Below are 14,705 nucleotides of genomic sequence, written 5' to 3'. Positions count from 1 at the left end.
CATCCAATTTTCAAATTTATTTTTAAAGAAATATCTTGGTAATCAAGAGATCAGGATTTGTCTCTTTGTAAACATTTAAAAGATCTTTTAAATTCTGATCTGAAGATTCTAGTTTTCCTTTTTATCTGTTAATTACTGGATGAATTGTATGTCAAGTTTGTTAGTAACAATTTGTGAAACAGAACTGACTATGACATTATATTTTCTATAATGGACGACGTAAAAATATAAATAAATGGGATCATAAATCAAGTAACTAAGAGAACAAACTAGAGGATCAAGCAGACATGAAGGAATACACTTTATTGTTTGGATTAATCAATCAAAGGAACGATGATGAGTTCATGACTTCACAAAAGGGAATTAAACACGGATGCAGCAACTTGACGCACACGAATCCTCACTTCACTACTGGCGCTTAACTTGGGAACCGTAGAAGCAGCGGAATGGGATTGAAGGAATTAGGTGGAGCATCCCACACGGAGAATGCACTGGTGGAGTTCATCCATTTGGAAACAGTATGAGGGTAATGGCGCAGGAGAACATCTCTTAAGCTTTCTGTGGTGTTCACCCACTTGAACCCCCTCTTGGTGTACGTCTTCTCATTGAAATAGCTCGTGAAGAAACGATCAGCTTCCAGTCTCCTGCTCCAGAGTGAAACAAGAAGATGGGGTGAAGCATAACTTAATAAGAAGATGCATGCAGTATTAATCCTGGGACTGTACCTTGATGCCATTATGATAAAGATGAAGAAAGCAGTTTCGCTGATGGCGAACCCTTTGATCTTCTTCTCCGCCATCAGACCCACAAGAAGATCTAACTTCTCTACGTCATCTCCATATATTTCTCTTATGGTTTCAATTGCTTCCTTGTCATCAGTCAAATCCTCCCATTTGGAAATTGGGATCATCATCAGTTTCCTTCGGAATTGATTGTACCGTGGAATCTTCCTCTCTCGGTCGCGGTATACTGTTTGAACGATCGGAAGGAACATGTCAGCTTACTGTCTAGTATATGAACATGAAGCAAAACGCATGCCAACCTACGGTGAACGTACTTTCAAGAACAGGCATGTCTACATGATCTGGTCTTTCGGTTCCATCGACGTTTTGTGCGATAAGATCCCTGAAGAAGAAAGGGTAGTTCCACAGCTCAAGAGCTCCACATGCTTGGTGGCCCATCGACACAACCTGCCTTTCAAAACCAATCTCGTTCAACGTGGATTCACCTGTTATGCCAACTAGCTCCTCCATCTTGACACTGTTTAGAGAATCAATTAAGATGGAGACAAGATTATATACAATTATATGTATACACACACATGTATATAAAGAAGGGGGGAGATGGAGATACTCTTTGAGGTATTCAGGAGATTTATTTGGCCCAGGATTGGTATTGATGTTCCTAAGCTTAAGAGAATCTGGAAGGAGCGAGTGCATTCTGTAAACACTAGTGAACTCTTCGGTCAAGGAGTAGGGAACTCCATGGTTATTAGGTTTCTTAAGTCCAACTAGTCCACCAAGAGCAGGACCTCCTATGTGCCCAAAGGTGTCTTTAATCTTCTTCCCCAACAAGCCGTACCTACAGAAAAAGAGAAGAAACCAATCATGAACTTGGTAGAGAAGTGGATGTCTCAGTAAGCATATGGTATAATAGTATTAATCCGTGCCTACCAGTTGGCATGCATGGCAGCATTCAGGGTATGAGTTTTAAGGAGCTCCACTGTCCAATCAATGGTGTGAATTTTCGCAATGACTGCAGATGTTACAAGTCTTGCGTACCGAAACAACTCTTCATCGTTGAGATCAGGATATTCCTCCTGAACGACAAACATGCATGGTAAAAAGGTAATCTTACCGTGATGTCAAGGCTCGCCCTCGGAGACATGCAAAAAAAAAACAGATGAACTTGGAGATTTGCATTACTAGCCTTTAGGGCATCGCAAACAGCGTTGTGTTCCTTGACAAAAAGAGCTTGCAAAGTAGAAACTCCAGCCCAGCTATTACGAATGTCGCCGGATATTGCGATTCCATTAACCTCATGTTGAAGAAGATCATTGTCCCCTATCTTCAATTTTCCATCGACACGCGTCCTCACCTTCGCCTCCTTTTTGCCTTCGCTTCCATATATAGCACTTCCATCCCTACAGGCATTCCATTATAGGAGTACTACAAGTAACAAATACAAGGTGGATACAAGAATATAATTGGATGAGTATGCATTACGAACTGCTGCTTTTGATTCATTTGCAATCTCTACGTTCAAAGAAAAAGGTTTTGGGGTGATATAAATTGTGATTTCCTTTTCACTCTTTTCCTTTGTGTGCTTCTTTGATCAAACTGACGAAGATAGAGAATGAGAAATTGTATCACCCTATTAGTGACCTCTCGTGTAGTCCAATATATTTTGGAACAGGCCAATTAAGGAACCCTATGAATCAGCGAATTGAAGTTATCTGCAGTTGATTAGATGATAACGTCATATGGTGCGTTACACTACTCAGATCATGCACTTAGCAAATCGATCGCAGGGGAGTACATACCACCAGGAAGTCCGGATGTTTAGGTGGCCTGTCTCAATGCCTTCACCACCTGTGGGGACCTCCTTTGTTCTGTAGAACCTGAATGACTTCAATGGGCATTCGTGCGCGACCAGCGAAGGAGAAGGGAGTACTACCTGTGTGCAGGTGTTTACTGAATGAATAATTCACGGTGGGCAACAACAAAGAAATCATAGTGCTTCCAATCTTTCTTTCTTTCTTTTTTCATCTTTTCCATCATAAACTGTGTTGTGTGAACAAATTGACATATGCATGCTATTTATGTATAGAGTATGAGATGAGCTAAGAATTAATCTCGTATTACTAAAAGATTGAAAGAGAGTCAGTCGATTATATTCAACCAGATCCGATAACCGTTTCAAGTGTGATGGATGTAGAGGTGGCTAGAATGGATATGTTGTATGGTAGAGGATCCAAGTTTTCTTTTCTTTGGTACTCCAAAACACAGTTTCTTATTAGCCATTGGTTTTGCCATGATATTTATTACATATCATTGATATAATTTTGTTAGCCACAATAAAAAGAAAATAAAAAGTAAAGAAAACTCAGAGATGTTACGACACATACATAAGTCCTTCATATAATTTTGAAGGTATTAGGTAGTCTAGTTGCTAAAGACTTGACAATATATCATAAGGTTGTATGTTCAAATTCCACCTTCGTCACTTACCTTTTGCGTAAACAAATTTAAAATAAATCCTTGATATAAGTCAAAAGAAAAGATAGAAAGAAAGAAAAATCTAAAAGTGAAAGCCTAATTCCAAATATTATGCAAGAACATAAACTTACAGGGTTAATCTATATAATTTTATTAATTTCTAATAAAAAACATTGGCAAAGAAAAATATAAATCATTTGCTCAAAATATTTAACAAAAGGAGTGGCATCCTTTTGCTAAAAATATACATATCATTGATATAATTTTGTAACTCATGGTAGAAAGAAAATATAAAGAAAAAAAAAACTCAGAGATATCAGGACATATATACATATACATACATATATATATATATGTATATATATATATGTATATATATATGTATATATATATATGTATATATATATGTATATATATATGTATATATACATATATATATATGTATATATATATATATGTATATATATATATATATGTATATATATATATATATACATATATATATACATATATATTTATGTATATATATATATGTATATATATATATATATACATATATATATACATATATATATATATGTATATATATATATGTATATATATATATATATGTATATATATATAAATATATGTATATACATATATATATATACATATATGTTTATATATATACACATATATATATATATATATATATATATATATGTATATATAAGTCCTTGATATAATTTTAAAGGTTTCAGGTTGCTTAGTTGGTAAAGATTTTGATTATGTATCGTAAGCTCTATGAATCACATATTCTTCACTTACCCTTTGTAAAGGAAAAAGAAGTTCTTGGTATAAATCACATGTAAAGAAAGAAGGAAAAACATGAAAGTGAAAGCCTAATTCCAGATATTGTGATGAACATATACTTACATGATTGATCTATATAATTTTGTTAATTTCTATAAGGAAAACATTGGCAAAGAAAAGCATAAACTATCTGCTCAAAGTAAGACTGATCTTTGGAATTTTATTGAGCGAAAGGAATGGCATCCTTTCATTTTCATAAGGAATAAACTGAACATAAATCTTTAAAGATATGAGGAAATAGAAGAAAGAGTAGCAAAAAGAGAAAGGGAGAGAGATTCAAGAAAAGGAAAGAAACAAACAAACAGGGTGCTCCTCTTCATCTTGAAGTCATTCAAGTAGTTGATTAGAATTGAACACTAATTCTTCCATCTCAAAAAACTGTACGTCATATATGACATTAAAAAATCTAAAGACCAAAAGTCATAACTATAATTTAGTCATATTTTATCATTGCGATACCAAAACCAAATAAATGGTATAAAAGCATCCATGTGAAATTATTATGATCCAGACCGTTTTAGTTAATGATCCAAATAATCGACTTTGTCTAAGCATAACTTGATGATATGTATAGGTGGGATTATTATCCAACTCTTAGCGTCTTGCACCACGAATTCAATTGGAGATTCATGAATGATCCTTTGTAATTAGTCCAGTTTATGTTATGACTCCCTAAGGGTTAAGGGTTAAAGTAGAATCTCGTACTCGATATATTTATTTATTTATTTATTTATTTATAACGACTGCATGTGTCCTAAGTTCCATCAAGCGAGATGGATGTTTCTCAGCGAAGCAACTCTTGCTTGTACCTGCTCAGTATCCTCCAGGTGATCGATCCAGTCGTGCACCATGAACTGTATCCATGAAGCTGCAATCAGGTTGAACTGTTTGCCTGTGTCTTTGTACGTCCTCCGAGCTAGAAGTTTGGTGGCCACGACCGCTGGATCGGGGTTCATGAGCTGCACATACACATCCACATCAATCTAACAACGGCAGGTTTGGGCACCAAGTCCAAGGAATCATCAGGAAACACTCACATGGTTATTCTGTTCCATGGGTGGCATGTTCCTCCCGAAGAAGGTATTCTGGCTCCCAGCCTGACTGTTCTCCGGGTCATTGTACTCCCCGTCGTCGGTTCTATAGGCGTAGTCGTCGGGGTTGAACGGAGTCCTATCGGGCATTCCCACGTTGAGGAGGCTGTACTTCTCATGCAGAGTTCGACGTTGCTGCAGGTACGTCAACCCTAGGAACACCGGCAACTTATGCCACAGCTTTAGCTTGTCCAAGGCATGAACGTACTGCAAGACAAGAAGAGGAACAGTCTCACTCGATGAGCACAAGATTAGCTAGAGATGGAGTTTCATGGGTGTCGGTCGATCATTACCAGGAAGCTAAGCTTGTCACCAAATGGCATTGTTTCAAAGACATCATGGAACGCTGGGTGAATAAAGGGATGAAAGAGAGGAAGACACATGACTGGTTCTGCTGAAGGTTTGGCCGGAGGATAAAGATTGGAATAAACGGGGCATCATTTATAGATGTGCAGAGGATGATAGACTTCAGGTTGGAACACGTGATCATGAATTGTATCCTATCGAAGTTGGACCGCCTGACAGAAACGACTCGACGAGCTCAAAACAGCTGCTGTAACAAGGAAAAGATGGGAGACATGAGAAGGTGCAGTGTAGTCAACACCCACTTGGGAATGTTCTATGGAAGCCTTTGCGATTTATTGGTCCAAGTGCATGCATATCCACTTGCACTTGCTTCATACAAGCTAGAAGCCTTTGCGATTTATTGGTCCAAGTGCATGCATATCCACTTGCTTCATACAAGCTAGTTTACATCTCAGTAGATTGGATTGCCTTTTATAATAATACATAAAGATGATGAATCCAGATTATTAAATAAATATCTGATTTGGGAAAGCAAATTCAAGAAACCAACACCCTTTGACATACCTATTCGTGCAAGCACAGAACAAATGGTGGGTGGGAACATATCTTATCTCCTAAGTCTATAGAAGCACAAGTTCATCTTCTAAATTGGAGCCCATATTCCCATCTCTTCTTCATGATTTACTTATTATTTTCAGCTGCATGACCTGCTTTGATGACATTGTTTCATGTTGCATTCAGACCTAGACATCATCTGTTCTGGGTTCTTGCTTGAACCAATTTGTGAATCTCTTGCATTCAAAGCATGTGCCAAACTCCTTTTACTTGTTATTTTCAGCTGCATGACTTGCTTTGATGGCATTGATTGATGTTGCATTCAGACCTAGAAATCATCCGTACGGGGTTCTTGCTTGCACCAATTTGTGGATCTCTTGCATTCAAAGCATGTGCCGAACTCCCTTTGGACCCTCGTACATTAAGAGCACGTGTTGGACGCGTACTTCGTTGTCGCAAAGCGAAGGTGACTTGGACGCCTTCTTGGTTGTCGCAAAGCGACGGCGACTTGGACGCATTCCATAGATATCTATGGGAATTCAATCTATGACCCATTTCGTTCATTGATTGGAACCTTTTGTTTTTTTTTTCATTTACATTTGATCATAATATCTAATAAATATAAATACCCTTTGGCCCGCGGTATGTGATATGATCAAAGTAGTGTTTAGACTACATTTTCGTTCTTAGCCAAAGAAAAAGCTATGAAAATATAATTTAGCATCAACAAGATGTCGAGAAAAAAAAAAAAAAAAAATATATATATATATATATATATATATATATATATATATATATATATATATATATATATATATATATATATATATATATATATATATATATGTGTGTGTGTGTGTGTGTGTGTTGTTATCACTGAGAGAATGGAATGTCTGCAATGAGTAGGAATATTCTTATACGAAGCACCCAAAAAAAGAAGAAAAAAAATCCTAAACCTCCATTTCTTTATTATATGTAGAAATTTAACATTCCTAATATTGGCCTTCTTTTGGGTTGGATCAAGATTAGTGATTGGCAGTCCAAAATTCCATGCAAGATTTTTTGAATAAAAACAAACTTCTTAATTTTGATTGATCATATGGTTAAGGAATTTTATTCTTCTGAAAGGGTTTTTTTTCTTTTTTTTTAAAGTGCGCATCATGAAAATAAAATTCTACCTATTTTTGCTGTCATACAACTTATTGAAGTGTAGATTTCGGTCATCAAATTTCATTAATTCATCAAAGTCTTTAAGAAAACAACACTGCACAAATTTTGGTTCTTATATTCTTTTTAATATATTTATACTACAAGAATAAGTTTAATTTTTTAATGTAAATATACTTTATTTTTAAATACTTTTTATGTCAAACATGTGATATGATCTTCTAACCCACTTCTTCAACTTGTAAACCAATGAACTTGGACATATCCAATGGATGCCCCATCACAATCTAATAACTATAGTTTATTGAAGTATTTTGGTGCAAATAAATTAATATATTCGTTGGATTTTTTTTTTTTTTTTTTTTGATGAATCGAGGCAGCCAATGAATCGTTCCTTGTTGTCTCTCTCCCTCTCCGTTGAAAAGTAAATTAAAATTTACATTTAGATGAGGAGATGGTTTGATAGTTTTAGTAAAATTAGATTTCCTATCAAAGTTAGTGTTTGATCTTTATATATGAGAGATTAAGAAGAATTAAGACATGAGGTTGTGAGTGGCTTTGCTTCTCTATAATCATATCCTTTCTTATAAGTATTTCAATAAATGATATAATTATAAGAAAAAATAGCTCTCCTACAATATGCCTATGTATCTAACCTAAAATGCATGAATTTGAGAAAAATAATAAACATATTTATTTCTACAATCATTAGCTAATATTTTCCCTGACTATCACTTTTATTGCTATCGTTGTTGTCGTTAACAAATAGCTATCGTCGTCATCATTAACAAACATATTTATTTCTATAATCATTAACTAATATTTTTCCAACTATCACTTTTATTGCTATCATCATCATAAATATTTTTTTTATAAATAATAAGTGATGAAAGCGGGATATATGCTATAAAAGAAGTCTTTACTAACTAAGTTTGTTAACACCTTCAAAATATTACTAAAACTATGTACACCATAAATATTAGTAGCCCTATTAGCATCACAATTCTTGTTGTCACGTTGTACTAATTCATTATCGTTACCATGAACACTAATACTATTATCTTCATAATCACCCCATCGACACCACCGATCTTAATCATCACCACCTTCGATTGTACTATTTACCATACTTATCGATCATTCTTTTGGGTACCGTAGTTGGAAGCAGGACTGATAACTAAACCATGTTAAGGGAGTGAACTGTTTGTGGATGAATAATTGCCACTCTCTTGGTGTTAAACTTGGCTAAGAATTAGTCCAACTTCTTCTTGATAACATAAAAATAAAAAAAGGTGGCCAAATTAACTTGATAGACTTTGTTAGGCTTCAAATCACATTGAAGCCTAATTCAGCGATTCCAACATGTTAAGAATTTTGAGATTTGAACATTTATGATTCCATGTTGTGATCCAACCAACTTTACAATTCAACTAACTTGATTCAATCATGTTAACCTAGTTTGATTCATCTAACTTGATTCAACTAACAATGCTATATAAATAATTAATATAAGTTGGGATCATTTTATTATACATAGAGAAGATAAGACATTGAAAGCAAGACAAGAAAAAAAAAATATAGAGACCAACAATCAAATAATATACTAGAAAGTTGGTATAAGATTTACGACACTCTTTGCTACTAATGTCAATAGAGAAAATTAAAATTTTTAATCAAGTTCGAGTACCTTTGAGTTAACTTCAATTAAAATACAAAATTTTGTACATCTTTTCACATTTTTTTCCTCATCCTTAGCTAGATCAACTAGTGAAAAACCATAAGGACTTAAATATTTTTTTCACATCTTTTTTTCCTACTAAGACCTAGAAATATATGTATGAAGTATTTATAGAATAATTAAGCTCTAAATTATAGTGTCTTTATCCTCATAAAATAGTCTCTATCATATTATGATTCTTTTTCCTCCGAAGAGTGAGTGGACAAGATCACATCTCATGTTTACCCATCAGAAATTGTCACAACTAAGCTATGTTGAGTTTCCAAATGGGATCATTCTAAAGTGGACGATATTACATGTATGTCATGGTTATCCATCACAAATTGTGTCACTATTAAGCTCTGCTTAGTTTCCAAATGGGATCATTCTAAACCCAGCTAGAAGAGCATGTAAGCTTTGTCCTATTTGAACAGCAGAACAGACCGCTTGAAACATACTCTTCTGATGCCATTCATTATTATTATTGTTGTTGTTATGATTAAGATTCTCTAAACTTTCATTTCATTTCTCCTTTTATCTGATTCAGTATGAAGTTTAAGATGTCACAACCGATCTTATTCGAAAGACTCGAGTCAGGAGATGGTGAAAAGGTAATGTGGAGCGAATGTTTTGCCTGAAGGATCCTTGTGATAGCATAGTGATCTATCTATTCCCAAGAATTCAATGCTCTGAACGGCAACTCTAAGGAGCATCATTATTACACTCTTCAAGTACTTTATTATAACCAGATACGTAACATGGCGAAACAAACCAGTTGAATGGCAACTTGTCACACTTGGAATCGAAAACACCTCTTATTCTTGCCGGATACGACCCCCAGTTCTACGCCGCCGCCACAGGCCTTATCTGCCTCTTCCTCGTCCACCTTCATGCCTATTTGCTTGGAGAAGCCATATACCCAATCGAGATAACGCAAAATGGCCAAACTTCCAACTGTGATCAGACATCAGATTGAATTGAAACACTAATACAATCGTTTTAGAGAGCAATAACATATCAAAACTTACCGTATTGCATATACAATATCATGAAAATTTAAGTTACAACAATTACGGACTATCAGGTCACTGAAATAAATTTACAATATCGACAAGTCCCAGCAGAGATATTTTAAATTAAGAAATAAAATAAAGGAATTTCTATTTTCTAATTGGATAGAAATGCACATGGTTATTGTGCATGGGCTTACAAAGTTGTAGTTGCATACCAAAAGAAGGCATCGATCATGATCACCGGGATGTTTTCATTCCTTGTTCCCTAATTCTCACTTCTCACTGGATTAAACCCCAGAAGCTTTTTGTGATCATCCTAGATCACATATTCTCTCAGATCTCCGAGTCTTATCTGTTTCTGAAACTCAAGGGTGCCCTTCTTATCTCTTGCATCACAAGCACATGTAATCTTGTCAACTTCAACACTAATGTCATTCGGTATTTCATCTGTGAAGGCCTAAATTTTAACTTCAGCACCCTCAACCAACCCCTGGTTTGTGCATCACTCGTGCATACCAATGAAAAGCTCCTTCAGTGCGAAACTGGTCAAAGAAGATCATCCATATGAGATCACAACACATCTAGACAATGGAGACGGTACTGGTTTAGAAGCTTATCCACAAGGCTGCTAGGTTCAGGAACAAGTGCACATGTCGAGCCATTCCAGAAATGAAATGCAACTGATTCATGAAGCATCCTTCTAAAGAGGTCTTCTTGTTCGGCTCTTTCGAATTCATCAGCTGGCTCTGCAAAGTACCTGCACAACATCCATTTGAAAAGCTGAGTGACTCTGTCATAGGAAGCGAACATGAATCTCAATGAACTCCTGTGCATGTTTATTGTTGAATATTCTTTATTGCTGGTCCCAAGCCCAGGAAAAGGAGGGTAGTGTTAGGCAACTAACATCTACATAAAACCTTGTAATTTCTTGAAAGCATGGACCTACAACGATGTGAAAAAAGATCCAAGCAGCCTATCCCAAATAGTTGGGAATTTATGGCTTGGGGTTGTACACAAGTGAAACGTTTCTTTATAAAGTCAAGAGTTATCACTATGGATAAGACATGATGTAAATGTGCTTTTGATGATAAAATCATAGAGGATAAATATCAAGGTTCTAAATACCGTACTATACCGAGCTTTGCTCGGCATGGTGTGGTACGTCTAAAATAGGCATAAAATCCTTCGAAAATATAAGAAAAATATAAAAAAAAAGTTAAAATAGGATTTTTAAGTTAGAAATAAATATATATTTAGTATAGTTTTAGTAAAACTAATATAAATTAGGAAACAATAATACCACATCTTTTTTGGGCTTTGAGGAGCAACCTTGTGCAAGGTTCACAATTTCGATCCATTCCGGATCATTCTTTTGTTAATATTAAATTATCTACAAAAAAAATATTTAAATTGTTAGATTATTTTGTATATAATTTAAACTTTAAGATTCAAATAAATTAAGTGATCACATATATGATATACCTGATTCAACCACTAAAACGAACGATAAGTCTCCACGGGTGATGGATCGGGATCCTTGATCCTATGTATCTGTATATCAATATGATATGTTTGTCGGACACAATCCTGAAATTGATCCCATGACATAGTGTATTGATATACCGTATGTCACTGGTGCATCAATCTGATGAGCTTCTTTGGCAAGCTCCTAAACTTCTCGGTCAGTTTCAGTAGAACTACCAATGAACGCCCGGACTTCCGTCGAACTCTCGAACTCCTGACAAAGTCTCGATCCTGACTCTGGTACAACACCAACTTTATGTCTTACTGCTATCGTAGTTAATCTTGTACACTTTTCTCAATATATAGATTAGATCAAATAATTTATAATTGATTTCATCATCAAAATTTAAGATTCAATAATCTTCCCCTTTTTTTATGATGACAATCAATTGATGATGGAGCTAATTGTTGAATCTCAAATTTTGATGATGAAACCAATTTATAAGTGTTTATGTTTTTAATCTACGTTTTGAGTGACGCAGGTGTTGAATCTCGGATTTTGATGATGAAATCAATTGATGGGTTAATTGATTTAATCCATATTATTGAGTTAAGTGTGCAGGATTAACTATAATAGCTTGAAGATATAAAGCAAGTCTACCGGAGTCAAGTTCGATGGGTATTCGAGAGTCCATCGAAAATTTGATGAATCGTCGAAAGTGCTACCGGAACCAACCGAGAAGGAATCGGGGACTTGCCGAAGTTTTCGGAAGTACGTTGGGAAGATCGTCGGATGTTTGCGGAGGTCACTGAGAAGGATCGATTACTTGCCAAAGACTCATTGAACTCGCCACAAGACCAGGAGCCTGCTGGGAGTCCACTGGAAGAAATCCGAGGGTATATCGGAAGTCCGTCGGAAGTTCGCCGGAAAGCTCACCGGAAGGGAACTCAACGTTGCCGGTTTAAAACTTGCTTAGGACTATGTCATAATTTCGTAGTTTATATGTAATTAGGGTTAGGATTAAGGGTTAATCCTATAACCTAGTTAGGGGCCAACTAGGCCCGAATTCGGACTGGTTTGAGCCAAATTTGGAGCCCAACCAGTGACCCGAAAGGTCAGGCGGTGACACCGCCCAAAACCCGAAAGGTCAGGCGGTGGCACCGCCCAACACCCAAAAAGGTCGGGCGGTGGCACCGCCCAGAACCCAAGAGTTCCGGCAATGGCACCGCCAGTACACTGTTAATGTGAAAAATGATAGGCGGTGGCACCACCACCAATAGGCGGTGGCACCGCTAGTACACTGTCTGTGTCAAACACTTACAGGCAGTGGCACCGCCACTTACAAGCGGTGGCACCGCCAACACCAGGAAACCCAAAAGTAATTCAAATTTGGAGCCCAAATTTGAATCCTCTTGGAGCCTATAAATACCCCTCAATTCTCAGCAGAGAGGAGACCTTTTGAGAAGTTAGAAATTGAGAAAAAGCTTTAGCAAAGTCTTGTTTTCAATAGCTTAAGTGTTCTATTGGGAAATCATGCGGGCGACATCACATGCGCAGTGGAAGAACAAGAAAACAAAATCCCCGATTCCCAAAGAGATGTTCGTCGTCGTGCGAAGATTGGTGCGCAAAATCCGCGAAACTTAAAACTACGTATAGAGTAGGTTGTGTTACCTAGGGAGATCGTATATCCCTATTTCCTTACAGATCCTTAGGAGAGGGTGAAGGAGGTCAAGCGTCCTCCTCTCTAGCGGTGATCCACACAGCAGGGTTGCGACGATGCTCCTCAAAACTCCAGGCCTGCTCTGAGGTGGAGAGGAAGAGGAGAATAGGAAAGGCAAGCAAAGGCTCTAGCCTATGAGGCTCTGAATCCCTCCTATTTATAGAGATTCCCTGTTAAACCCTAATGGGTCCTCCCCTAGTGGGTATTGGATCTGCATCCAATAAGACAAAGGCTCCGTCAGAAATCTCATATCTGAACCTCTACTCATCGCAATGCCTACCATATGTGTGTGACCCTCTAGGCCCGATATCGAGTTGGCCGTGAGTCATACTTGTTAGAACTCCTTTTAACTCAGTGAATTATTATCTCTGTAATAATTTACTTGACTCATTGACTACGGAAGTACTAGGCCACTACGCCATAGTCCTCAGACGATACAAGGGAATCCAATCCATTGGACCTGTCTGTCCTCAGTTACCGTGTACCTATAATCCCTCATCCATCTAATATCCCAGAGACCGTATATCGAGCATAGTGTTGTCAGACCCATACGGTTTTTGCTCGAGTCTCGCTCTAATCGGATTCTCCCGGAGAACTCTTTCTCTCTCAACCCGAATGACCCTAGCCAGGGATTTGTCTGAGCAAGAACACATGGGATATTCTTCTCATGACGCTGAGAGTGGATGATCCTCTATCGACACTCAATAGCCCTCGTAAGGTCGACTACCACTCCCAATGACCAGCTGTACTTGATCTGGGACAGCCAAACCTATAAGTTTGGTATCAAAGAGTGGAGCACTCATACAGGACATCCTTGGTGTCTCAAGTCTAAGGACCAGATACACCACTAAGACTACGGAATCGCTGTCTGACAATAAGGCATCATCAACCATCCAGCATTTCGTAAGTGGATCAATCAGTGAACTCATTCTCCAATGAGCACCTGTACTGTATCCCTAGTGTCCCTACACGAGCAGCTATGAGACTAGCTGCATCCATCATATGGACGGGTATACAGCACACCAGTCTATCCGGTTATCACGATGTCCCTCTTGAGTAACCTATGACCGGGATTATTTAGGATATGTGTTTAAAGGTGAATTGATCTCATTATCGTGATCTCATCACGATCCGATTCCCATTGCACAAATCCAAGGACATCACAATATATATATGCACATATGCAATAGTTATAAAGTGATATACGCCAAAATATAATAAGCAAAAAGATTCTGTATCAAGTCACACATGCCATCACTCACGTGATTGGCTTGCTGGGCACCTATGACTAGCAATCTCCCACTTGACCTAAAGCCAATCACCTATGTGTCTGATCCTCATCAGACCCTGTGACGCTCAAAGACAAAATGAGACAATGGCTTTGTTAGTGGATCTGCAATGTTATCTTCGGATGGAACTCTTTCCACTACTACATCTCCTCGGGTTACAATCTCTTTGATAAGCTGGAACCTCCTCAGAACACTTCTGATGAGACCCGGGTTCCCTTATTTGAGTAATCGCCCCATTATTGTCGCAATATAAGGAGATTGGCTCCTCACTACCCGGCATGACTCCCAAATCTATGATGAACTTCTTCA

General features: G+C 37.1%; 1 protein-coding gene across 1 annotated transcript; it reads right to left on the bottom strand.

Annotated features, from left to right (window-relative positions):
- Positions 1–228: 228 nt before the first annotated feature.
- Positions 229–5,605, bottom strand: LOC103998463 (alpha-dioxygenase PIOX). The gene is made up of 10 exons (XM_009419942.3): positions 5,458–5,605; positions 5,111–5,371; positions 4,883–5,032; positions 2,543–2,676; positions 1,930–2,143; positions 1,674–1,819; positions 1,354–1,581; positions 1,058–1,260; positions 726–969; positions 229–644 (listed from the first exon to the last, which is right to left on the bottom strand). Exons 1-10 carry the CDS (start codon positions 5,545–5,547, stop codon positions 419–421), a joined length of 1,896 nt encoding a protein of 631 aa, XP_009418217.1. The 5' UTR covers positions 5,548–5,605; the 3' UTR covers positions 229–418.
- Positions 5,606–14,705: the final 9,100 nt, after the last annotated feature.

This window comes from Musa acuminata, chromosome BXJ1-9, assembly GCF_036884655.1.
Source record: "Musa acuminata AAA Group cultivar baxijiao chromosome BXJ1-9, Cavendish_Baxijiao_AAA, whole genome shotgun sequence".
In the NCBI taxonomy this organism is placed as follows: Eukaryota; Viridiplantae; Streptophyta; class Magnoliopsida; order Zingiberales; family Musaceae; genus Musa; species Musa acuminata.
This window is presented reverse-complemented; position numbering and strand designations above follow the sequence as displayed.